This window comes from Crocodylus siamensis, chromosome 5, assembly GCF_052110815.1.
Source record: "Crocodylus siamensis isolate JL-2025a chromosome 5, ASM5211081v1, whole genome shotgun sequence".
Classification (NCBI taxonomy): Eukaryota; Metazoa; Chordata; order Crocodylia; family Crocodylidae; genus Crocodylus; species Crocodylus siamensis.
This window is the reverse complement of record NC_143399.1, coordinates 114,467,914-114,495,111: the sequence shown is the minus strand read 5'-3', so window position 1 is coordinate 114,495,111 and position 27,198 is coordinate 114,467,914. Positions and strand designations below refer to the sequence as shown.

The following is a 27,198-nucleotide window of genomic DNA, read 5'->3' as shown; positions in this document are numbered from 1 at the left end:
ACAACTGGAAGACCATTCAAAGTGTATTGGGTAGCCTGACGGATATGAAGCAAAGAAATAGATGAAGGAACATGAATAAAAAGATTTGGAGGAGTAACAGAAGGGTAGGATGACCTGAGAACTGAGGCGTGTGGCTTTGATGATGAGAAAGAGAAGACTGTGGTCTGTGTTAAGAACAATGCGGGATTATTTTGTCTAGCATTTTTCAGACAATCTACGCCTTAATGTTCTGTTCCATTCTATGTAAGTTCTTATAGGATACTTAATCATCCTAGTGCTTTTCAAAAGTGTAGCAAGTAACATGGCTGAAATCTTTCTTGTAGGTTTTTTTTATCGTGTATCCAGAGGTAAAACTGTGTGTGCAGGACAAGGTTTTGTTTTGTGGAGTTTCTTCTTTTTAAATATGCTCAAGCTGCCAGTCATCTCTATTAGAAAAGGTAGAATCTAAGAAACCACACTTGTATTTCAAGCAGAGGATGATATGGTTTGCAATAGTCCTTAGTTACTATGTTTTTTGCACAGTCTAGGTTTGGCCCCTAGAAAGGCCTGACTAGTGTGTTGATGAACTTTAGCCTTGTAGTAGAAAGTTCAGTTGTATTTGACATGCAGAGTTGTTGCTTAGAAACCTCATCTACTGATGTAGTTAACTTATTACCTGCTTCTTTAAGCTCGATAAAGAAAAGAACCTTGAACTAAATTTGATGATTTGCAGAGTTTCATTAATAGAACCATGACATTCAAATAAAAAGAAGAGCATAGAGAGAAAATCAGAGATTCTGTATAAGGAAGTGCCAGTGCTAAATAACTATAGATGAAGCAGAAAACAATAAAAAATCTCCATGTGGCAGCTTAGATAAATATCATAGATGTCATTAATAAAGAGAGCAAAATTAAACTATCCTGAAAGGAACAGACCATCAGTGGTTTTATGTAAGACCAGGTTATATGTGTGTTTCTTTAATCAGAAATCTGTGGATCTGGAAACAGGAGGCCATAGAGAATGGAGCTGCAACAGCCAGAAAACAAGATGAAGGCATGCCAATAGATTTTAGCATGCACAACATTAATGTACACAGGAAGTGGCATGGTTGTGGTGATCACTGGATTAGATAAAATAGAACGTGAAGGAAGAGTAAGGTCAAGTATGATGGAGTTATCACAAGCAGGTTAGGCTTTAGGCCTAACTGGATGAATAATTGCCTCAAAAAGGATATTAGGACTAACCAAAAGCTTACCAGTAATAGAAAAAGAAAGTATCTTTTGGAGATCTGCAAGTGTAGAGATAGAATTGCCAAAATTGGGGCCATGATATAATTTTGCATAGAAAAATTTCAAAAAGATTTTTTTTTGCCATATAATGAAAAAAAGGGTCCAAGCAAAGAAGTTAGGCCATGCAGAAGTAATATGGTATAGCTAGCTATAGCCCCAAATGTAATGAGTAATTTGCCTGTGTTTTCAATAAGGATGATGATGTAATATATATATGGTATGGACAGCTATATCACTTGAACCATTCCAAGAATGTCATTGATTGGGAACCCACAGTTGTTTCAGTTTAGAGGTGCCCTCACATACATTACTGAGTGCTTTAAGTAGATCTTTGCCTAAAAGTAGTCATCTTTTAGGTACTTCATTCTTGATACCACTACCATCCATGGTAGTGAATACGAAGCCCGGCATGCCTCCCAGCAGTGAGTGCCTTAGTTTGCCCAGGATGCCCCAAGCCGGGGAGAAAAACCCTGTTTGACTGGACACCAAGTAAGAGAAAGAAAATGTCAGTTGCCTGCAATTGCCACTTTCTGTTCCTTTTCCTCACTAATATTGAATCCAATAAAAAGCAATTGAGTTCAATAAAGATCATCCCTCAACTTTGCCAAAATCTTGATCAAGGCCTCCTTAATCCCTGCTTCCGAGTTTCTGGGAACTGGGTGCTCTGAGGCTCCTAGAGCTCTCATGACTTTTAAAGAGCACTTTTTGTTCAAGCCATTTATCAGTTTATCTCAATTCCTGGTAGCGGGTTCAGTGCTGATTTGGGGATGAAGGTGGGGTATTTGGACCCCTGCCTCTGCCTTCCTGTGGCACTAGGTGGTCTGGGGGCTACCTAAGGTCTCTGGCTCAGGTGACTGCCATAAGAAGATTGTCCTAATGGTGACCAGGTAGGGGATGCCTGCATCCTTGCTTCTAGACTCTTAGGGTGCCTACACACATTTTGACACGTTCTAATTAGAATGCATATGAGCAGACTGTATTAATCTTTCTAATCTAATTAGAATGCACCAGCATGCTGCAGTGTCACATGTATTCAGCATCCCATGTTTCAAAAAATAGTGGTAGAGGTGCTTTAACTAAAACTTGTTGAATGAGTTTTATTTAAAGTACCCCTGCTGCCATTTTGAAATGCAGGACACATAATACATGTGACATTGTGGCATTTTAATTAGAGCAGTTCTCCAGGATCTGGTCTAATTAAAACATCTCCCACCCACCCCAGAGCATGTGTATAGACACCCCTAGAGAGCTAGGTGTTCTGGGAGTGTTCAAATCTCTCCTGTATTTAAACAGGACTTTTGCCTAAGCTGCTTGACAATTTTATTGTATTTGTGACAATAAAAGGATTTGGTACATCTCAAGATGATTTGTGGTGAGGGGTTAACAGGAAGGCAGAAGGGGTATCCTTGCTTCCAGGTTCCTGTGGTGCTGGGTACTCTGCTGGGGAAAGGAGGGCTGCCCAAGTCTCCATGTCTTCCCCTCTACCTACCTGACCACTTCTGTCCTTCTCTTAACCCACATCAGTCTGGGATGATAAAGACTGAGTCAAGTGCAGGCAACATAGATTCGGACAATAGAGTTTTGGCTGCATACGACAGTAGCCAGTGTGAGTTGGGGAAGGGATGAGGAGAGGTGCACTGTGGGATTCCTGAAGGACTAACCAGACACCAATCACAGAAAGTTTGAAGTCTGCATATAACACTGAACTGGTTCAAGGAGGACCAGTTCAAAATAATACCTGATTATATAGGTATGCTTTTGAAACATTCCAGCAGGTTTAAACCATTCTAAATTGGCTTGTGTATCTGGATACTTGCAATTAAAACCACATTTAAAGTAGTCTAAGTATTCTGTCTATTGGTACCCATGAAAGGTATAGCTATTTATAGATTCAAAGCTAATGAATAATTTCCCTGTTTCCAGTAAAGAGGATGATGTATATAATAAAATAGCAAAGGCAGGATGCCTTACAAAAATGTATAGAAATGGAAATTACCACATACATGATGGAAGCAAAATTCAAAGGGCTTAATGTGCTCAAAGGGCCCAAGTCAGAGGACAAGATCATTTCTATGGTCACATGATATGGGAGGTCTGGTGACAAGGCTTTTTAAATTAATTGGTCAAATAAGAAGCAATTCTGTAAGAACTGGAGAATAGTTGACAATAATATTTGTATTTGAGGAAAAGGGAAAATGGATTCAATTGCAGTCTCATTAGTCTGTTCAAAATAGTATAAAAACCTTTAGAACAAATTTTGAGGGAAAGAATAATTTGTGGTGTGAAGTTAAATAGAAAATGGAATTATATGCACCCTGGGTTCACCAACATGAGATTGTGCCAGGCTAGCTTAGATAGCTATCTTTGATGAGGAAATTGTTTGTTTTTTTTAAACAGGGGAAATGCTCTAGATTTATGTTACTTTATGTTATTATAGAACTGATATGGTGCAACATGGAAATGTATTAGTTAAAGTGGACAAGATGGATTAGCACAAGAATCGAGGTTGCTAAGGAAATGGCAGGGGGAAGGGAACAACCATGGCTGATTAGTCTTTCCACAATGATTGGTCTTGAGACCAATCTTATTTAATATTCCTTAGTGACATTAGGACAAAAGTAGGCAATTGTACTGTTGATGATGCAAGTTGAAAGACACCATCAGTACAGAGAAAGATTAAAATACATCATAGGAAGGATTGGATGACCTTGCACACTAGAATAACAAAATGATAGAATGTGCTAATTTAGAATCATGAACTTAGGGACTAGTTATATACCTCACATGCTTGGGGACATCAGTTAGAAACAAGAGGAGAGGAGAAGGTCACAGAACAGATTCCTCAGTGCGCCATCTAGTCTGAACCCCTGTCCCTGGCAGACAAGATTGGGTTAATCAAGCTCTCTTAATACAGACATAAAATTAGGAAGAGGGTGTTGTAGTTAGCTATATATATATGATTTAATGTTTTTCCCCAATCCAGAAACATGTGCTCTTTGCAGAAGGTATCAATAAATGTCAGTTCTTCTTAGAGACATAAATTAAGTTAGTATATTTCAGTTAAATTGCCAATGAACCTTAACATTACTAGTCGTACTGCCAAACAGTTATATGTCATGAGCTATATAGTCATGAAATATGAAACTGGATGTTGTCATTATTATCAAGAATTACTATAAATATTTTCCAAATTGTGTAGAATTTATGTATTTATTTTGGTTAATAGAAAATTATGCATTAAGGCGAGTATATCATAGAATAATAGAAAAATAGGGTTTGAAAGGAACTCAGCAGGTCCAACCCTATGCTGAAACCAAGACCATACCCAACTAGGTCATCCCAGCCCAGCCAAGGCTATTTCTACCCAGGTCTTAACCTCTCACACAAGGTTGGAGATTCCAAAACCTCTCTAGGTAATCTGTGCTTTACTAACTTCCTAGTGAGAGCATTTTTCCTAATATCCAACCTAAACTTCCCTTGCTGCAACTTGAGACCATTGCTCCCTGTTTTATCATCTGCCATCACTGAGAACAGTCTAGCACCATTCTCTTTGGAACCAGCTTTCAGGCAGTTGAAGAATGCTATTAAATCTGCCCTCAGCCTTCTCTTCTCCAGACTAAATAAGCCTAGTTCCCTCTGCCTCTCCCTGTAAGTCATTTGCCCCACCCCCTAACCATATTTCTTGCCCTCTGCTGGACTCTCCAATTTGTCCACATCCTTTCTATAGAGGACGACCCAAAACTGGACACAGTACTCCAGATATGGCATTACCAGTGCTAAATAGAGGGGAATAAACACTTCACTTGATCTTTTGGCAACAATCCTACTAATTCAGCCCAGTATGCTGTTATCCTTCTTTGCAATAAGGGCACCCTGTTGACTCGCATTCAGCTCATTGTCCACTGTAACCCTAAGGTCCCTTTCTTCAGAGCTGCTGCCCAGCCCATTAGTCCCCAGCCTGTACTAGTACATGGGATTGTTCAATCCTAGGTGCAGGACTTCACACTTGCCTTCTTGAAGATCATGAAGTTTCATTTGGCCCAATCCTCCAATTTATAGAGGTTGCTCTCTCTGAATCCCAGCCCTACCCTCCAGTGTACATACTACTTCAGCCAGCTTGATGTCATCCACAAACTTGCAGAGGGTACACTCTATGCCATCTTCCAGGCTGGTGATGAAGATATCCAACAAAACCAGCCCCAGGATCAACCCCTGGGGCATTCCACTTGATACCAGTTGCCAAATAGACCTTGAGCCATTGACTTCTATGTTTTGCCAGCCAGTTTTCTGTCCAACTTGGATCAGTTCATCCAGTCTATATTTCCTTAGCCAGCTTGTAAGAATGTTGTAGGGGTCATATCGAAAGCCTTGCTAAAGTCAAGATATATCTCATCCACTGCTCTCCCTGTATCTACAGAGCTAGTCATCTCATCATAGAAGGGAATCAGGTTGGTCTGGCATGAATCCATGGTGACTATTCATAATCATTTCTTCTCCTCTGAGTGCTTAGAAATGGATTTTTTGAGGACATGCTCTGTAGTTCTCCAGATCCTCCTCCTTCCTGTTTTTAAAGATGGGCACTATAATTGCCCTTTTCTAATCATCTAGGACCTCTCCTAGTTACCACATGTTTTCAAAGATAACGGCCAGCAGTTCTGCAATCACATGGGCCAACACCCCTCAGCACCTTTGGGTGAACTGCATCTGGCCTCATGGACTTGTACGTGTCCAAATTTTATAAATAGTCCCTAACCTGTTTTTTCACTACTGTTGGCTACTCACTTGCTCCCAGACTGCTGCTGCCAGGTGCAGTAGTAAGGGAGCTGACCTTGCCTGTGAAGACTGAAGTAAAAAAAAGAATTGACTGCTACAACCTTTTCTGTATCATCTCTCACTAGGTTGCCTCCTCCATTCAGTAACAGACTCATACATTCCCTGATCTTCCTCTTGTTGCTGACATACCTGTAGAAACCATTCTTGTTGCCCTTCACATCCCTTGGTAGCTGCAACTCCAGTTGAGGTTTGGCCTTCCTGCTGTCATTCCTGCATGCCGTAGCAATACTTTTATATTCATCCCCAGTAGTTTGTCCAGGTTTCCACTTCTTGTAGGGTTCCTTTTTGTGTTTTATCTCATTGAAGGATTACCTGCTTATCCAAATTGGTCTCCTGCCATACTTGCTAGTAGTCTTCTTGTGCATCAGTATGTTTCATTTCTGCATTCTTAATAAGGTTTCTTTAAAGTACACCCAGGTCTCCTGGATTTCTTTTCCCCTCAGACTGGCCTCCCAGAGGTGAGTGAGTCAAAGTCTGATTTTTCTGAAGTCCAGGGTCCTTACTCTGCAGCTCTGTTTCCTTCCTTTCCTTAGGATCCTGAACTCAATCATCTCATGGTCACTGCTGCCCAAGCTGCCATCTACTTATACGTTCCCCACCAATTCTTCCCTGTTTTTGAGTAGCGGATTAAGAAGAGCATATAACAGAGAGCCTGAGACTCTGTCACTTCAAAGGAGAAAATGCCTAGGGAGATCCCTGCAGGGGAGAAGGGGCACAGCTGCAGCTGTGTTGCCATGAACCCAATTAATGAGCCTAATTAGAGGGCACCTACAGACAACCTGGGGCAAGTAACCTAACCATGAAGGGGCAAGGCCTGGGACATATATAGGCCAGGGCCTGAAACAAGGCAAGTAGCCTGGCCCTGGAGGCTAAGAGGGAATAGCTTATCTGTAGGTTGCCTGTGGCCAAGTGGCAGACTGTGGGTGCATCATTCCCAGAGACAGAAAGTGAAGGGGCTGAGGGCTAGCAGCAGACTAAAGCCTATGATTGAGTAGCAGTATGTCATATGTAGCCAGGAGGCTAGAAGTTCAATCATAGCTAGAAGGGCTTAGGGTTTGGTGGCTTGAATGGGACTCAGAGGGGTCATTTTGAAGGTCCCATTAGCAGTTGAGAGGGACATGGTCTCCTTGAACCCTGCCTAGGGCAGACTGGGGGCCAGTAGGCCAAGAGCAGGCCTAGACTTGGGTGTCAGGGGACCCAGAGCCTGAGAGAGGCAGGACTTGGACATGGGGCTAGTCTATTTTTACTGCAACAAAAAATGTTATTTTTTTTCCCTTAAATTTATTTAAGCAGCTTTTAAAAACAAAACTAAGTCTTTTTGGAAATTCCTTAGGATATTTCAGTAACACACCTCATAAAAGAGATCGTAGGCAAATTAGAAAGTATATTTACTATGGTATATAGAAATGATAGTAGCATGATCAGAAAGTAAATTGTGCAATGCCCATGTGTAAATGTTTCCTGCCAAAGGGTTCTTTTTTATGGTTTCTGTACCATCCTGTTAATTTACTAGAAATAATATGTAAATATAGGTCCCTGTTGGTCTCTCTCATCCCCCAAATTATGTCATAGTCAGGCAATTATTATATGCTAATGGGGAAATATTCTTTGGGCTTCAGAATAGCTATCACAGGAATATTTTTAAAAATACTTTAAAACACCCTTTAAAATATCATTTAATTTGTATTGCATTGCCATTTTCATTTGTTTCGTGATTAGGATTAGGTTTCCTAATCTTTGCATCAAGTAATGATAAAGTGTAGTTCATAGATTTTGTCTGGCCAAACTCAATGTGAAAAGAAAATTTCTTAAGCTCCTTCTAAGAAAATATGGAGCCTGAACTGAGCCTGGCTACAATTACATTAAATAAAGGGGGGAAATGGTTCCTTGCAATAAGAGTTGAAAGCACATTCCATGAAAAGAAATCTAATAGACTTAAACTCAAAATAAAAAGTAAATACTGTGGTAATTTCTATTTAGAGTAATCTTTTTGATTGAAATGAAAGTAGGCAAACTCAAATATCTGAAATCATTTTTAGTGATTTTTTTCAAACAGTAAATGTATAATCTGATCTTTCCCCCATATCTGCTCCACCTCTTCTTTGGCATCTTCTGAGTTCTCTGACAGTACCTTAGGTGGAGTGAGAGAGCAAATAGGTAGGGTAAAGGTGAACTGTTCTTGACGTAAGTGTGGGTGAATAGAAAAATCCTGCTGAAAGCTATTATACTGAAGTCCACAGCACCTGGTTGGTTTTAATAATGCAGAGTAAGTAACTTCCACCTCAGTTGGCAGACAAGTTGCATCTGCTTCATCTCATTATTGGCAGAACAAGATGAATAGAAACTCAGTATCATTCTTTGCTAACGTTCAATCTTTTATGGTACAGTACTTGAATCTGTGAATCATGACACCATCTGCACAGAAGGAGGATCTAAGACTTACGATGCTCTTCTTATTATGACACTAGTTTCCTAGTCATAAGTGGTTTTAAAAGCTTAATTTTTTATGTGAAGATGTTTCATCATTATCTTGCTTTTCTGAAGAGGGACCACAGTAAGGCTGTGATGCATCATCTTTTTTACAGTTTGCACATTTTGTTAAGAGTTCTGTTAATTAAGGGTAAATTAACCACAGTAGGACAAAGAGGCACTAGTATGATGTATTGTTTAATCAGCTCAAAATCTGGCCATTCATAATGCTTGTTCCTTATCTGGTTTTGATTTTCTTTTTGCATCTTGTCCTGACAGATGTGTGCCAAATCACTGTGAACATGGTGGTAAATGCACCCAAACCTGGGACGGCTTCAAGTGTACATGTGATGGAACTGGATACAGTGGTGCCACTTGTCATAATTGTAAGTGATACTGTAAACTGTTTCCCAGGCATAATATAGAATGGACATATGTAATGCTGATGCTTTTTTGTTGAGATGTACAGATAAAATCCTAAAGTTTAAACTTGCTAAAGAAGCCCATGCTATTTTTTAGCACGTGGAGGAGAAAAAAGGATATTTACCTTGGTGTCATGTCTACCTTTCAGTTGCTACCTAAAATTCCACCCTGGAGTTTCAAATGGATGCAATGATTCTCCCCTAACCAATTATTGGAAGCTCTGCCGCTGGTGATAACGTAAGATCGATAATACTGAAACATATAAGCAAACTGATCCTTCTGACAATTTTTCAGTTAAACTATTACCTATATTTTAGTAAGTGCTACAAGCAGCAGTGTTAACCACTTACATTCCTGTACTAACTGCAGCTGCTGCTTCTTGATATCCTGGAGATAAGAAGCTAAGAAAAGGGGTCCTTGCATATTATACAGAAACTAGCATACATGTGCAGGGCCAGCTACTGTGGGGTTCTTGCAGGGGGGTGTTGGTTTAGTCTCCGTAGCAAACTTTTATACTTCTCACCTTGAAAATGTCCATGATTTTGTCACTTTCTCCATGTATGTACTTATATAACACATTCTTCATATTAAGGAGAGAATGAATAGGTAAGATTTGCCAGCAGAACTGCAAACAGGGTATTTCTGAAGAGGTAGAAAATCCAATTTCCAGTCTACTTCAGACTTTCATATTTCCCTTTGCTCTATAACATTTACTTGAAGCTAGAGCTATATGAAATATTGTCCTGCAAATCTGAGAGGTGTAACCTGTAGTTTTTATCTTCTGCAGGATTTTACTTACACTGATTAAAAATGGTGATACTTTACATGTTTTCTGTCTGTCCTCAAAATCTGTTCTGGATTTGAGCAAAAACTTCTTTGTGAACATGAATATAACTCTTATCTTGTAAAACAAACAAAAAAACCAGTTATATTCTGGGGGACAAGGAACACTTTCTGAAAGGACCCACAACATTTGCTTTTAAATGCATCATTGTTTAATGATTGAGATATATGTTACTATTCAGAAATCAGCAATACAGCGGTTCACAGGCAAATGAACAAGTTTTTGGAGAGTAGTGGGTACAGCTTCCTGGTGCAAGTACTGAAGAGACCAACTAGGGACTGTGCTTTTCTTGACCTGCTGCTCACAGAAGAAGCATTGCTGAAGAACCTTATATCTAGCTTGGTTTTGGAGTTCCTTGATGTTAAATCTCTTCTGCATTCCTTTCAGTTGTTTGCAGTGTCATGGTGCAAGCTGTATGTCAGCTGATCTAACTAAATGGTGGTCCATCCAACAGTCATCTGCACCTCTCAAGACTTGGGTGATAGGGACATCAATACGGTCATGGGCTTTGACAATAATATAGTCAAAAAGGTTCCAGTGATTGGAGCGTAGGTGTTTTCAAGTGGTCTTATATTTGTCACTCTGTCTGAAGATAGTATTCATGGTGAACAAGTCATGCTCTGAATATTTGCTGAGGAGAAAGGTACCAATGACTTTCCCCACCCCATCTTTGCCAATGGTGCCACTCCAGAGTTCAGAGTGTTGCCCAGCTCTTGTTCTGAAGTCACCCATGAGGATGAGCTTGTCTTCCTTGGCAGTGGCAGGCAGTCTGGACTGTGTCAAGAGCACAATAAAACTGTTCCTTGTTGACTTCATCGTCATCAAGTGTGGGGGTGTATGCACTGATGACTGTAACATACTGATTGCTAAAGAGCTCGAGGCAATTATACTAGATTGTAACATTTCAAAGGGATATGATGAATAGGGCCCTGAGAAAATTGCAATTTCATGGACTTTACGGATACCATGAAATTAGCACCTCACTGTGATTTTTAAGGGTCCTGAGCCTGTGCCAGAAAAAACGCATGAAAGTGCAGATTTCCCTTTGCAGGCTTGCAGCATTCACAGCCTGCAAGCAGCTCCTGGGGGTGTGGCCAGGATGCATCCAGGCAGCCAAATGAAGGTAAGTGTATCATTTTTCACGGAAGAGTCACAGAAGTACCGGGACCCATTTGCCAAGATCAGTGGTAGTTCCATGAATATTCTGTGAAAAATGATACCTGCACACATGCCACAAATTTTCTACAAGCAAACCACAATTTTCTCAGGGCCCAAATGATAAGTAAATGATGTTTTATTACAGAGAAGACATGCCATATATGTATGACCAAGTATGTAGTCCCTATGCAAAACAAACTCCTAGTAAGAGCAAGGCAAGGAAAGGCAAGGATCTATGCCATTTCATAATTAAGTAGTATTTTGGCAAAATAAGAAAAATAATTTTATATATTTATTTGTTGAGCCCTTCAACTATGATTTTTTTTCATGTGCTCTGCCATATTAATGCAACCACAATGAAAATCATTCTTTTGTATATGTGAAAAATATATTTAGTTGACTGAAATAAATGCAGGCAGGGAAAGTTAGTTATTTAAACATGTTTTGACTGTTTAATGGGTTTTTGAAAATAAATAAATATAAGTTACCTTTCCTCCTTGAGTCCCAAAGAGAAAGCACAGGGAGATGGGACCATGTTCATTAACCAAGAAACTATAATAATCTAGGTAGCTGAGCATTTTTTTCTTAATAGAATTTTCACCTGTCCTCTGTGGGTAAAATAATACAATAGGGGAAGGAAAAGGTGCTACTAGCCCAAAATATCAAAAGGGGATTTAAAGTTCATTGGCCTCTTTTTCAGATACAGTAGGGATAAAGCACATAGGATTACAGCTTTGCAGGTCACCTAGAGAGGCAGCCCAGGAACCTTTACCTTTGTAATGCAACCAAAGTTTCAAACTAATCCCTTTCTTGATGTATTGCTTTGGAAAGTCTGCTAAAATGTCTTTAAAGGATTTAATTTCAGTTTTCCCATGAATGTTCCTGTATTTTTTTTTAATTGTTTTCTTCTCTTCAGGAGAAAAAAATCTCTTCTGGCCAAAACTTATTTGCTGACTTAAAAAAAACAAAACAACAAAAGCTGCTTTGTGAGGGCTAATGCCCTTTTAGGATGTTCAATTCAGTGATGCTCAGACCAAGAGATAGAGTATTCATGGACGTGCCCATACAACATTTACTTACATCCACTGGAGCTGGCAATAGCCACTATAAATTATCTGCAGACTGCAGGCACACTAACTTGTAGTGTTTCGTAGATGCAGTCCTTCCTTCCTTTTCATTTCCTTGTGACAAAAAGAATTCACAGCTTTGTTGGAATTTGACAGGGCCACACTGTGAATGCTTCTTCTGTGTCCTCAAATTTGCAATGTCAAGGCTGTCAACCATGTGCCTTAGTGACCATGCCATCTCAGCCCCCCGTAGCTGCAGTGATTCTGTGGAGTAGCCTCAACAGAGGGTGTAGGTGGGTTGTCTTTGGTAATTTCCAAAAACAAAAATTTTGCCCTAGGAAAGATGATACATTTCTTTCTTGCAATGGCAGTCCTCTTTCCTAATTCTTCAGTGTTCGGCATTGCCTGCCAAGGCAAATTTCAAATGTGTATTTGTATGGGACATTATTTGAAGAAGGCAGCATTAAATTGCATTGCCATATACTTTCATTCTGAATTTCCTGATTTTTCAGATGCTCAAGTTTTTTCTGAATTGGACTCTAAGAAAGAGCACAACACATACAAAATAACTTCATTTCTGCATATTAGTGATTTTTTTTAATGGTGAATTGATTTTTGGTTTGGACTGAGAATTCTGCACTTTTCTGTGCTTTTGATCCAAAACCAGGCAAAGCTTTGCAGCTTTGGCTGAATTTCATTTTTGGGCCTGTTTGAAGCTGAAACTCAAAGCCAAACTCAAGGGATAGCTTCCTTGAACTAAAACAGAAAAAAAAGTCTGCAAGCAACCCATATGAATCCAAATGGCTTTATTTCACAGTCCTGGTCATACTATATTTATCAAATGACAATGGAAGCCACGATATCTAAAACCTGACAGACCCATCAATCCCATTGTAGACCCTTCTAGTCCCCCAATCTCTCCAAGTCCCCCCACAAATCCCCCCTTCCCCCTCCAAACCCTCCCATGGATCCCACATTCCCCCTGATCCCCCCTGCAGACCCTGCCAGCCCCCACAATCCCATGACCCCCCCCCAACAAAAGACCCCTCTTGCCCTTCCCAATCCCTCCAAAACCTCCCCAACTAGTCCCTCCCATCCTTACATTTATCTTAAATTGGGTGGCTATTTTTAACTCAATCTAACCTCCCCAAATGTCTGTATGTACCCTACGTGATACCTCGTATTGCTGTCTGTATGGACAAAAGGCTAATTTTGATTCTTGATTATGGTGCTTGCCAAATTCAGTAATCAGAAAAACAAATTTAGTCTACACAAACTATCCCTTTCATGGTGGAACTACTTAAATTCCAGCAAGACCTCTAGTGATTTACTTAAAAATCTCAACATTTTGCCCTTTTTCCTACTTCTAGCTAAAACAATAGCATGATAATGGACTTTTGCCTACTATAGTTTTTCTGTATATAAATACAATTTTGATGTAAATAAATTTATTTTGGAGAAAACAGATACAGTTTAGAAGTAAAGAATAAACATGGTATGCTTTATCTGTAAAGGTTGCAGTAGCCTAAAGAACAAAATGGCTGCTTTCCCTGCATGCAGGCACAATTGTCAGAAGTGTAATGATGTATAAAAAAAGCAAGGACATTTCATTATGTTAAACAGAACACTGGTTTTTTTTGTTTTGTTTCTCTCTGTTATTTTATAAAATAGAACTTTTTGTGTGGATACAGGGACATCTATGTCCCACAACATTAAAAGCTAAACAGAGCTCTCAATGCCTTTATTTAAAAAAGCTTAAGGATCAGGACTGTTTTGGGAGAGGGGGGTTTCTATTTCCATTTTCACTGTTAAGAACAGAAGTCGTCTTGAACAGAATGTGTAGTTTCTTGATATGAATTAGGAAAAAAGTAAATATACTGTGTGACTTTCCAAAAGTAGTCACTAAGGTAAGAGGTGTGTGATTGCTCTGCATCATTTGAAGTTCCTAAGAGCAGTTGGAAAGGGAAGAAAGCACAATGAAAAGCCGAATCGCTAAGTTCCACCTCAGCTATGTATTGTATACCATGCCTGCTATTCTGTTGAGGGAAAAGAATGATGAAGAAAACAGAAGTAGCCCTTGCTAGCACAGGAACATGACCAGAGGTGGGTGCTGCGGCTGGGGGAGCAGGCTTCCTCTTTTAGTTTGATGTTGCATTGAACTCAGACTCCCAAGGTAACCTCCTGGACAGAGGTTAACAAACCATCCTACAGAGATTTCTGTGAGTGCTGCCATGCTCCCTTTTTCAGAGACTTCTTTTAGGTTTTACCTATGGGGAGGAAGCACTATTACTTTTGTTTCTGATAGTCTTGTTTTGTTTTATGTTACAACGCTGACTAATTTCCTGATATGATTGCTTCATTTAATAAGTGGATCATGGGTTACCCTTTCTCCACACTGAAGGCTTCTATTAAAAATGAACCACCACCAGTGTTAAGCATAAGCCTTCCTCATAGCACATAAAAAGGGATATGGTGACACCACCAACTTAATATTAGGTTATGAAGATTCCCCCATTGATAAATCTTCCCAATTATGTTTTCCCTACCACTGTGATTAGAAAAAGTAGCTACCATACTGTGTACAGAATGCAATCCCAAAGACATCTGTCCCATTTAAATCAGACTCTGCAAGACATCTTGACACTGAAAAAAATAAACATCTTACTAATTCCTGTTTCCAGGGTACTAATGATCTAACACACTGATGTTTCAAATGCCCACATGTTATAGAGGATGCTTAGGAAGGAGAAGGGAGATTTCCCCCGTGGAAACCTAAAGATAAACTATTTTATTAGATCCTTGCCATATTTCTCTTTGCTTCTTTTTAAAAACAAATTAACATTTCTGAAATGTGTCAGAATGACTGTGCCAAACAGCAAATTCCTGGTGTCTCATTAAAATATGAGCAGTTATTTTATACTGTATGATAGTCTTCATTTTAAAGCACTGCTTCCTATCTTTCGAATGTACTGGATATTGGAGTAAAGTATACACATCATACCATAGTTGCCTGATAAATGGGCTGGGTTCCCACCCCATTTTCAGCATAAATCACAGGTGTACTGAGCAAGTGTTTTCTGACTTAAATTCCTTATTTCGTTCTTTTGTCAATTCCTAAGAGTACCAGACATGCACCTTGTCCTGAGGTTCTGCCACTGGTTTAGCTGAACATACGTGCTGCACCCATAAAGTATCTATGTCTTTCCACTTTTTATCTTCTGTTCTTGACACTAAGGAAATCCACTTGATATGGCTGATAAAGAGGGCTGAATAAAACCCTCTAACTCCAGAATCAAAGAACCAGTTACCTTGTCACTTTCCTTCACTGGGGTAGCATGGGCATTGGAAGAATAAAGTATGCCACTGATGTAACTCTTTTTTAATCTAAAAGAAGAACATGTAGAGTGGAAAGATAGATTGGTATGCACATCAGTGAAATTGTTGGCTACTCCACTCCAATTGCTATCTTGGGAACTTATTAACACCAGCCCTATTAATGATAACCTTTCTGTATGTGTGTTGTGGATGCCTTCTATTTGGAGATTGGGTCGAGATGCCCACTTCATTTCACATAGGTCACTGAGTAGGGGAATGGCTGCAGGGGAATGACTTTCACTCACTACTAAATAAGCGTCCATTTGAACCAGTAACCTAGAGTAAAAACAAAAGACTATAATCCATTATCAAACCTCATGCTCAGTTCTGCTCTCATTACTTGTGCAAAATTCCCATTAACCTCCCTGGCATTTTAGTGCAGTCACCACTGAGCCATGCTACTTTTAAAAGGAAACCAGATCTTTATTAAAAACACCAATTAAAGTGTTTGAAATCAGTACAAGAAAAAAGAACACTTCACATATTATTTCATTAGTTCTCAGTTCTTATTATTTGGTTGGTAGTAAAATAATGAGTGATACTAATAGAGATTAAATTTCATGACCTCTTTATGTTAAAAGTAGAAATTACTGTGTCTGTTTGGGGAACAGAAAACTATCTAAGCATAACAGTCAGATTCACAGATATGACACTTTTTAAATTGTTTCCAATTTTATGTGTATTTTTTCTTTGCCAATTCTCATTTTTGGTGTGTTGCTTCCAGCCTTGTACATGTTTGAAGATTCCCTTAGGTGCTTTAAAACCTAGTATTGGTTACATCTTTCTCTATAACATATTCATTTTGTTTTTAAACCGTTCTCGACAATATATCAGAATCACCTATCTGGGCAAGCAAATGATGTGTGGTCTCATTAATGACTGAGAAGCTGAACCCAACAAACACACAAAAGTAATGGCTTTTAAATGGATAAGCTGAGATAATTAAGCATAAATTAAGGCTACCCCCTGCCAAAGAAAAAAGTTTCCAATTATCAGAACTAAGCTACCATCTCTAACAGTAGCAGAACAGTTTAGGGTTTTTTTAAGCCTGTTCCCTGTTAAGAGATGGAAATGGGAGAATAAAGCGTTTTTTAAATAACTTGGTAGTTCTGGAGATCTCACCAAAAGATTTGAAGAAATGTAGCATTGCACATACCCCAGCTCCACACAGTTAAATTCCACTTAAATGTATATATTTTTAGGATGTAAAATGATGCCTGGATCTTTCCAAACCAAAGCAAGCATATTGTTTTATAACCTTCTCCACTGTTAATCAGACTGAGACCATAATGGCTTAGACCAGTGTAAAAAATATATAAGAATTTTCTGTTGAGGAAAATCCTATTGAAAAGACGAGAAGGGGCCTATCTTTTAACTCATTTCAAAAGGAAGTTATGGCACAATAAAAAATACCTTATATTTTGAAAAGGGCTGTCACAAAGCTGGCTGTCTTTCATTTCCCCAGTGGGAATTTGTGTGAGAGCTGTGCCAAATTATCACCTTGACATTTCCGAATGTGTGCCTGTGAAACTTGCTGCTTCTGTGGGCGTTGTCTTGAATTAGGAAATCTTGCAGTGGCAAAATTGGGCTTTGTAGAGACCAAGTCATCTGTCCCATTCAAACATATCTCCTGTTCATCCAAACAGGTTCACTAGCTAGTTAGTGAATCCATAATGGCTGTGTGGAGCAAAATTTCATTCCTAGTCTGAGTTAAAAGATGCAAAGACTGTGATATGGTTCTGGTTCTTTGAGGATAGATGAGATGGTTTCCAAGGCCAGTTACCACCCCCACCCCCTCCAGGTGCGAAGAAAGAATTATCTTAAATCCATAAAACAGTCACTGAGAGGAAGATATATGATCTCAGGACAGTTAAAAAATATTTAAAACACAGATCTTGTTCCATCTTAAATCTTGTAGATGAGAAAGTACAGGGCTTCCATCTTTCCCAGCTGGCCCAGATAAGTGTGATATTATTAAATTCATCTGGGAATGATTAGGCACATTATTAGCTAGCTTGGAAAGAAGCTACTTGCTGATCTTGTGGAGGAATTTGAGGAAGCTATTGTAGTCCTTAGCCAGGAGAGGAGTAAGTCAAAGACTGAGAAATGGTAAAAAGAATCATTTGGTAGAGTTTCGGGGCTGGGGAACCAGTGCTAGAGAGGCTTCCAAAATGAGGGCTGGGTTGCTAAATTAGGCACAGGGATTCCAATATAGAGAACCCAGGGAACTAAATAAAGGTCCTTTATTTTTTAGTTTTCTTTTCTTTCCTTTGCCTTTTTGGTTTTGTCTGTTTGTTTGTTTTGAGACAAAACGCTAACTAAAGTAGACTTTAGGAATGGGAGGGTGTTGTTCCCAAACTCTGGGGTTTGGGTGTGCTATTCTAAGAGCCTGGAAAGAAGGTGAAGCAGCATGCCTGTAAAATCATCCCAGCTTCAAATGGATACCTTCAGACAGCTCTCCAGTAAGCCTTCTTTCCTTTTCCCAGTTCAGAAAGAAAGAAAAATGTTATGGGAGAGGCAGGCATGCAGTCCTTATGAGGAAATACTTGATATTTTTAACAGTTAGAAACTTTTATTCTCTGCCATTCAAAATATTCCCAGTCCGTTCCTAAAAATGCCAAAGACAAGTCAAATATGCTCAGACACTATAGTGATGAGGGCCTTAGAAATACTTGGATATAAACTCTGAAAATTTAATCTCTAATATTAGTGATTGCTTTCTTACCCCTTTAAAAAAGCCATAGTTCAAGCTATGTAATATAATAAAGTATCAATTATGTTGGTAGCGCTTTCTCAGAAGAATCATATAGCCGATTCAGTGTTTTATTTAACTTACTAACATCTTCCTCCTCTCTAAGCTTTTGAAAGGAAATGTTAGGTGTTATCATGTATAGCAGTATTTCTGCATCTCTATATTAATATAATAGCTGAAAAGTAATTTTCTAACTTTCTGATAGTAACTATAAATTAATGAGTTTTTCCAGGATCTGGAAAATATGCTTCTTGCTTTGTTTTAAGGATGCAGACCACCATGAAACTGGCTTTTATTTATTAATATGACCTTACTAGAGGAAAAAAAAATCACTTGACAGTGGATTTGTAACATAAAAATACATGCAACGCCCTCAAGTGTCAAGATTGGCTCTTAACACTATTATGAACCCATATAAAGCTAGCAAATGAAAAGCCCTATTCTGTGTTGCCATGTCCAGGTTTTTATTTCAAAAAAATGAATCAGTGGCCAAAATATGGCCTTGCTAACACCACTGTAGTTCAGTTTTACACTGTAGATTGCTACAGATTTACTCCTACTTAAATTTGAAATAAAATAGTGGGTGTTTACAGAATTTAAGCAGTGTGATAAATTGGAAACTATTTGCCTTTTTGTCATAAGAAAATGATAACTGTTGGTAAAAAGGGCTGCAACTTTGAGAGAGTGATAATGTTGTTACAACTTGCTTAAGATTATAGAGAAAAAACCAGAGTGGACAAGCAAAATAAAATATAACTGTGCAGGCTGCAATGTATTATGTTAAAATTAGAATTTCATAGAAAATGAGGAAACCTCTGTAGCGATGCTGATAAGAAATAGGCCTGAGCCTGCCTTCAAGTCCTGCTGTGCAATTCTTCCCCCTTCGATGGGTCAGCATGTACTGCAAGGTAGAATCCAATTCTGCACTGCAGTCGCAATGTGCTGTCATTTTTAAGGAAAACTCTCATGCAGGCATCCAGGGGAAATGCAGGGTACTGCAAGACCTCCAGTTCAGCAAGGTACTGGTGCGAGGTACTAATTTTAAGCACATGAGTAGTTCATTAACTTCAGTGGAGTTGCTTGCATGCTTCAAGTTAGGCAAGTACTTCAGAATTTATTGAATCAGGGCCTGTATTGGAGAGAGATGAACTGGTAGGTGATTTGCCTGAAAAACTATCACCTATGCAGTGCTGTTATGAAAAAAAAATACCCAAAAATATTATTTTCAGAGGACAATTAAAAAAGAACATAAAATTAGTAGGTACTTATTTTAAAACTACCCATGTATGGAATAAAAGCATAGTAGGAATACATCACACCCTGAAAACTTGCAAAACCTACAAAATTAATTAGTTTTCTATTAATCTTTTTTATTAAAAAATCTAGCTTATTGCTTACTTCACTGTTAAAACACTTAAATTGCAAAACACTATTATGGTTTTGATATTAAAATTCCATTGACTACCATTAGAGAAGGAAAACAGATTTTGAATGCTATTTGTAATTCTCACTTTTTCTACCATGGGTGAGGGCTAAATTAATCCAAAGATCTACTGCAAAAACATAAGCATCTAAATGAAGATTTGTACTTAAAGTACATCTCTAGGCAGGGTTGTTTTTTTTCATTATGTAATATATTCCCTCAAAAAGAATTCTGGAGTCATAAAGTGTTAGAAGAAAAAGTTTCTCTCTTGTTTTTTTCCAATTATACTTGCATTAAAAGGCAGCACTTACCAACAGTTAACCAAGCACTGATATCAAAGCTTAGCACCATTCCTCCTGTATTCAGGAGATATGCATGGCAACAACTTGGCTGACAAATTCTGCATATTTAATAGATAATAATAGAAGGCATGTTCAAATGGGTAGGGCTGTGGAATAGAAATTAGTAGGCCTGGGCTTTGTTTCCCACCCGACCATTCATCTACTGTGTGACTTCAGGCAAGTTATTTTTTTGTTGTTATCATCATCTGTTCCTCATCTGCACAGAGGGCTAATGACACTTACTTTGCTTAAAGGACTTTAAGATCTATAGGTTAAAAAAAAACATATGCAGGAGATCTCATTGGCAAGAAATATTGGGGAAAAAAGTTCTAACTTAGGTTTATGGCATTGTTAACCAATTTTCAAATTATTGTATGCAAAATTGAAAAAATGCATTTGGTCAACTTCAACAGATTTTTTCAAATTTCAGTTTAGAAAATCATATTGAAATACTTTATTTTGCATTGTAAATTTAAACATTAAGGCATTAAAACCAGGTTTTTAGAAAAAAACCCATTCAGTGTCAGAAAAGACCATTTTTGCAAAACTATTTATTATTCTAAAAAATTCAGCTGTCTGTAATCATTATAAATAGCATTGCTATTATGGTCCTAGTTGTGACTTAGCTTAGGGACCCACCCATATTATATGTAAAAGTACAGTGCGAGATATGGCTTCCAAAGGACTGCTGTACTCTTTTCTCTGTTTGTGGATAGACATAAGCCTGGCACACAGTAATTCCTCCTTGATCCCACTGGGATGCAGATTGTAACTGATAAAGTTCATCTCCCTGATGGCTCTGTAGCTAAAAAAAAAAAAAAAAAAAAAAAAAAGAAGAAAATGTCATGCATCAGATGCATACCAACATCGCTAGATTCAAATAATTTTATACATGTTGCTTGCCTCCAGCTCTGCTCCAAGGACAACACAACAGTGTGTTCCTCTCAGAAAAATGTAAATGCACCAAGGATCATATTCTCTCAACCTGACTTGAGAAAATCTTTCATCAATATCAATGGAAACTGACTATTTGAGAGACATGTCATCCCATAAAAGGATGTCCAGAAAGAGGCAAGCGTGTTTTACTTACCAGTGAAAAGTATTTGGAAAATGCAGAGAAGCAGCCTCATTTTCCAGCCCATAGAAGCTTATAAAGATGTTTGCTCTTCAGAGGTTTGGATGAGTGACAGGGGTGGCTCAGGAATGATTGCTGTATACAGGAGCAATGAAACTTAAGTCTGTAGACCTGTTCACAAGTGTTAAGAAATCCTAAACTGAACTCGGAGAAGGAGAAAATAATTTGGACTAATGATTTACTAATTTGGAGGAAAGGATCTTCAAATATGACTGGCAATTCCAGAGGAGGTGGCATATAGTTCAGTCCTAAGACTTATCTTTGCCTGCTTTCCCATTCTCACTGAAGTTAATAGCAACATTTCTGCATTACTGAAGTGTAATGCAATCAAAAATCCTAGTGCTTTGTAGAGCCATTAAGAAAGAAAGGTAAAAGGACTCAGATTGACTAATCTGACAAGGTGCTTAGCCCTTCCAGAGTACACATGAGAATTCTTGCTGTTACTGACTTCATTTGGGCCAGGTACAGACACTGCACAAAATGAGTGAGTGGAATGTGATCCACACCCATAACTGAATAAAAGTTCAATGAACATAGACTGGTATAAAAATGGTGGAACCCAGTCTAAGATAGACCTGGATTGACATGGTCTCAGATTTAATCAGTTTAGGTTAGACCACTATATTGAACTTCTGTAAAAGATACCCTACCAACTCAAGTCAGGTCACTTTCTGCCACCATCTCAAGCTGCTTTGCGGCCCCCTGTAAAGCGCCCCACAGGGAGATGCACCAGCACCCAGCCCATGCTTAGCTGCTTCAGCTGAGCACCTAGCTCACCCCACCTCCGGGCTTTCACAGAGCTGAGTCAGCACAGCCCCTTTGCCCAGCTCCACCTCTTGATGTGGCCAGCTGTCAGCTGCAGGGGGGCTGGGCAGGGGGTTGGGTGGGAAAGGGAACAGCTGTAGCTCAGTCTTTTTCTATCTTTATACAATGTCGCTAGGTGAGGGGGGCATTCTGCAGAAGGAAGGATCAGGATCCAGTGAATGGCAGGTGGCAGCACCAGGTGTCTAGTAGCCCTATGCCATGCAGTGGGGAAAGGGAGCCCCTCAGAGCTCTGGCAAATGGCAGGTGGTGGCAGGAGGCACCTGGCACGATTCCTGTTATCACGATTCCTGCAATCACACTAGGTGTCTACTGCCACCCCTTGCCATTCACTGGCACTCCAAGTGGCCCAATATTTCCTTCTCTAGGGCACACCTCCATCACCACTACCAGCCAGGCTACTGTGCTGTGAAAATTCACTTTGGGGCTCCCTGGGGCAATTAGAAAAGAAAATGAAGCACATGAGTAAAAAGATAAGCATGAAAGACAAAGTGTAGAAATAAAGTTATCAAGAGGAATCGGGGCAGGGTGGAGGGAATTTCTAAAAGGGAAAAAAAGTGACCATAAAAAGTAAGAAAGAGAGAAATGCTGCAGGGAATTGTGCACAAAAAATCAGTTGAAGTGAAGGTGGAAAATAAACAGTGTTCAAAGAAATAAGGAAAGACAGAAGGGTAACGTTAAAGGGAAAAGTAACAGAATTTTCATATACAATATAAATATAAATATAATGTCTCATAATAGAGAACTAAACTGAAGAGGAACAGATACCAGCTAAGGCAAACAGAAAAGGAAAATGGGGAAAGAAGTGGGGAGGGGGAAGCAAACAATGAATATATAGCAAGTTTATATGTTTAAAAATATTTTTGTAAATTTTGCTAAAAAGTATATTGAGATTAATTCATTTTTTATGATAAAGAACTGGGTTCATCACCTTAATTACATTACTTTGATGTTATCTCAGACAGTGCATACACTCTGTACTCTGCTGACATAAATTAGTTCCAGTTCTTGTGGTGGGGGGGGGAAAGGAAAAGGAAGCCAATATGAATGGAGTAGTTCAAGAGGAAGGTGGGGGGGTTGTTATTTTTTTTTTCTGTAAGGAGATTACTCTTGGCCACCCACACAGTCCATGCCAACCAGCCAGTTATCAGAATTTAGTTTGGGGATGAGGTGAGAGGTCCCTCTCTTTTAATTTTGGAGGAACAAACAGGTTTTAAAAAGTAAGGTAATTCTTGAGTTTTCATTCAAAGGCTTGTTTGGGGGTTGTTGGTTTTTTTCCTTTAGAACTTTTTGGTGCTATGAGGAATGTCTTTTGCATGCTTGGTTTTTAATAAAAGTTAAAAAATGGGCTACAGAAATGTTCATGCCCACACACTGTGGCTAGAAGTGGTCACTAGTAGATTCAAAGTAAAAGTATATTTAGCCTGCTTAAGATTTCCTTAAAATTTTGAGTAATTTGGGAGGCACACAATAACAGGATGTATATTTAAGCTAAATGACCAAACGTTTTACTTATTGCCCTCTTTTCACTTCTATGACCGGTTTAAAGAGAGGAAGCACACTAGATGCACCATACCCTTTAGTTTCTTTTCCAAGTGTGCAATCACAAGCCAAATCTGCCTGGACCCCTCGGGGCTGCTCTTCGTGGGAGGTGGCTAGGAATGTTGTTCCTGGTTTCCCCAGCCAGGAGGAGCAGTAGTGTATATAAGCATACTTGAATACCTAAAGGACACAGCACATGATGCTGCCAACTGGTGCTGCTATCAGCTCTGTACATCCCTAGTTTCTTATTCAGGCAGACACTGGTGCCTGTTCTCCCTTCTAGCCAGTCTCAGAAGTGGTTGGGCTAAAAGAAGCTGTCAGAATTAGTCATTATTATTATTAGTGACAGACTCCTACTCTGAAAATGAATAAATGCTTAACTTAGGGAGAAAGAACAGGAGGAATTTGTTCAGCAGAGCCAAAATGTTCAAGGAAATGGTGAAGCAGGTTGGGGTGGACAGAGAACATCTGAGATAACTGCAGTTCCTGTATCCTAAGGCGACCGTTACAAAAGTACAAAATGGTAGGCTTGGGTATAGAAGGATAAACATTGTCAACTGATCACTCAGCTTGTGATAGTGTTTGCCAAAGTGGGGCATGGATGGCAGAAGGTCTTGTGCTCTATGCAGGAGGGAACATTTCAAGCACCTCTATCATGGGGCTTTAGTATTAAAGGTTTGAACCTTGAAAGAGGTGGGCCTGCTCTCTTAAAATGATGTATTGACCTGCCAAAAGAGACTTGTTACAATGAAAAATTTCCCACCCACCATTCTCTAAAAAGGTTCATGATTGTCAGATATGTTTTTGATGTTAAATGAATTCCTTGTCAATTATGTGTATGTAGCATACAAGAGTTTAGCCTCATAAAATAGTAGCTGATACATCTGTTTTGTCTGCTGTTCTGATTGCTTGAATAGTGCTGCATTCCCTTAATCCACTGTAAATGTAGTTTCACTCCATTTATTTTAAAAATGGTATTACCATGATTCTTCTTGTCCTTAGCCTGCCATCATTTGCCTTGCTAAACATTGTGCAGATAGATTTTGTTGTCTAGCTACAGTTTCAATAAAATGGTGTTAATAGTAAATGATGATAGAAACTGATGTTAACTAAGCATTCCCATCTCATAGCATTTCCCACTTTAGTGCTTCTTGTGTTCTTTTCTGACTTTATAAATCACAATTTTATGTCAAAATATTTCATTTTCTTTTTTTTCCTTGTAATGAACTTTGTGTTTTATCATATGACTCCAAGGCAAAATGATTTTTTTCTGGGATGTCGAAGTTTTTCTTAGACATAGATACTTATGTTTATCTATCTAGATGCACATGATACTGATATCACTGGGAATAGTCATACTGCCTCAAGTTTAGTATTTTCTTGTTTGAGGTCTTAATTTGCCAATTAATACTGCAACCATTGATTTGCTGTTACCTCTAACAACCCTCTCCCCTCATTTCTTTAACTAACTACCATCCTACAGTCACTGAAAAGCATTAGTGATTCTGAAACTATTGCACAAGGTTCACTGAAATCCATTTTTACTGATGATTTTTGTGTACGCTGCTAGTTGAAAGTAAGGTTACTTTCCAGTCAATCAGTTGCTGACATGGCAAATTTTCACAATATGTATAGATTATAAGGTCAGGAGGGACTGGTTTGGAATCATTCTGATTCAGAACTGAGAGAGACAGGGCACAGAATTTATTCTGTTCTAAGCTGCCAGATAGGGAGGTCCTATTACTCTTATTTTACAGGTGAGGAACTGAGGCAGAGAGAGAGAGCAAGAGTAACATGCTTACTGTTACACAACAAATTGTAGCTGAGCAAGAAATTTAAACCTTTGAAAATGAGAAAATGACAATAGATTCTACTGCATGGGTTCAGTTCTCTTCCTTGTAAGTGATGCCCTAACATGACTGTAACAGTAGCAATCTGTCTCTTCAGATGCTATGTAATGTTTTAGGAACAGAGCACATGATTACTGTAAGTGTAACCTTTCCTTTGCACCAGGAAAACTAAAGTATAGTATAGTAAAGGAGCTTATAACTGAAACACATCAGGGACCTGGGGTGGCTGTGATGCCCCCTAGTGGCTTCATGACCATGCCCTGCTTTGCCCCTAGTGTGCACTCCTGCCTCACCTGCCATACCTTGATGGAAATATAAATTAATGGAGAGGCTGCCGACTAGGGCTGTGTGAAACAGCACCATTTTGTTTTGACTTTCGAAAGTTTTGAAAAGTTTCAAGTTTCAAAGCTGGACTTGCTTGCAGGGAAACAGGAAGTACAAAGAGGGAGGGAGAAGACGGGGGGAAGGACAGCTCTGATATTGACATGTGTCGTTGGCCAGTAACTGTGATCCAATCCCAGTGCTTTGAGGGAGGGGTGGAAAAACAGCATAAAAAGCAGCATTTTTTAACTGAGCTTTCTGCCTTAGGGTCAGTTACTAAGCTGTGTCTTCCAGCAGATCAGCAGCATCAGAGAATTAGGGCTGTGTGAAACAGCACTGTTTTGTTTCAACTTCTGTTTCACCATTTCAAAGGGACAGTGTTTCGTTTCGTTTTGAAGCACTGTTCTGCTTTGTTTCATTGAACCTGTTTTGCTGTTTTGCTGTTTCACCCATAGGCTATAGTGGGGAATCATGAAAATTCCTAAACCTTTGTCATTTCATGCTTGATTCAGATAAAAATTGCAGGGCAGGGATGGTAGCCCCTTCTGAGGGCACGAAGCCTGCCAAGTTTCAAGAAGATAGGTGCAGAAGTTTCTGGGAAACTACACCTCACACTGTTTAAAGCAAAGCTCCTGACACTTGCCGGCAGTGGCAGCCTCCTCTCATCCAGCATGCAGATCCAGCGGCCCACACCCCAGGAGGAGTGTGGGGCTGTGCCGGACTCCTCTCTGGGGTGTGGACTCCCGGATCTGCGCCCCGAATGACAGAAAGCTGCTGCTGCTGCCTGTGACCGGTGCTCGATGATGCCTGCACCTAGTGCCAATCCCAGGTGGCAGGGACAGCCTCCTCTCATCTGGCATGCATATCCAGGGGCTCACACCCCCAGGAGGGTTGCTGAGCTGTGTCAGACTCCTCCATGGCCCAGGTACTGAGGAAGTATCTGCAGTTGGTGTGTGTGCACTCTTCCTGGATGGAATGAATGGTATAGAAGCCAGAGGCTGGGCTGATACGCAAGAAAGCCAGTCAGTGAAAATATAAATTGAGGTGTCAGGGGGTGAGAGACAGGCTGGGAGGGAGGGGAGCACTATAGTAGGTAAAAGTGGAGAGGTACCTGGGGAGTCAGATGTCAGATAAGTTATAGTCTGACATTCTATGTCTATGTTGAGTCCATGATTTTTTATATCAAGTAGATTAATGAAGTGAAATTTGTAGGCTTGTCTACAAAAGGATTTTTGTAATTTCCCTTTGAGGATCAGGACTGAGAGATTGGAGAGAGAGTGGTTTTCTTGTGAGAAATGTACCCCCGCTGGTAATTGGGTGTTATTGTCTTTAATAAATGTCCAGTGTGCATTCGTTCTGGTGTACAGTTTTTGTTTGATCTCTCCTATGTACGTACCATTAGGACATTTGGTGCACTTGATGAGATATATATATCATTTCTGGAGGTGCAGCTATAAGATCCAGGAATCGTGATCGTTCTATTGTGCAGTGTAGTAATTGTGGGGGTACTGGACATATGTTGCCAGGTTTTGCATTTATTGTTATGGTATTGTCTGGATCCATTCGGTGTGTTT

The 27,198-nt window shown here is 39.4% G+C and overlaps 1 protein-coding gene across 1 annotated transcript in view; it reads left to right on the top strand.

The window, feature by feature from the left end:
- Positions 1 to 27,198, top strand: part of CNTNAP2 (contactin associated protein 2) — a 1,889,175-nt gene that overhangs the window by 1,240,632 nt on the left and 621,345 nt on the right. The window contains exon 11 of the mRNA XM_090049982.1: positions 8,851 to 8,957. Coding sequence (XP_089906108.1) covers positions 8,851 to 8,957 — 107 coding nt within the window. The remainder of the gene's footprint in view (positions 1 to 8,850; positions 8,958 to 27,198) is intronic.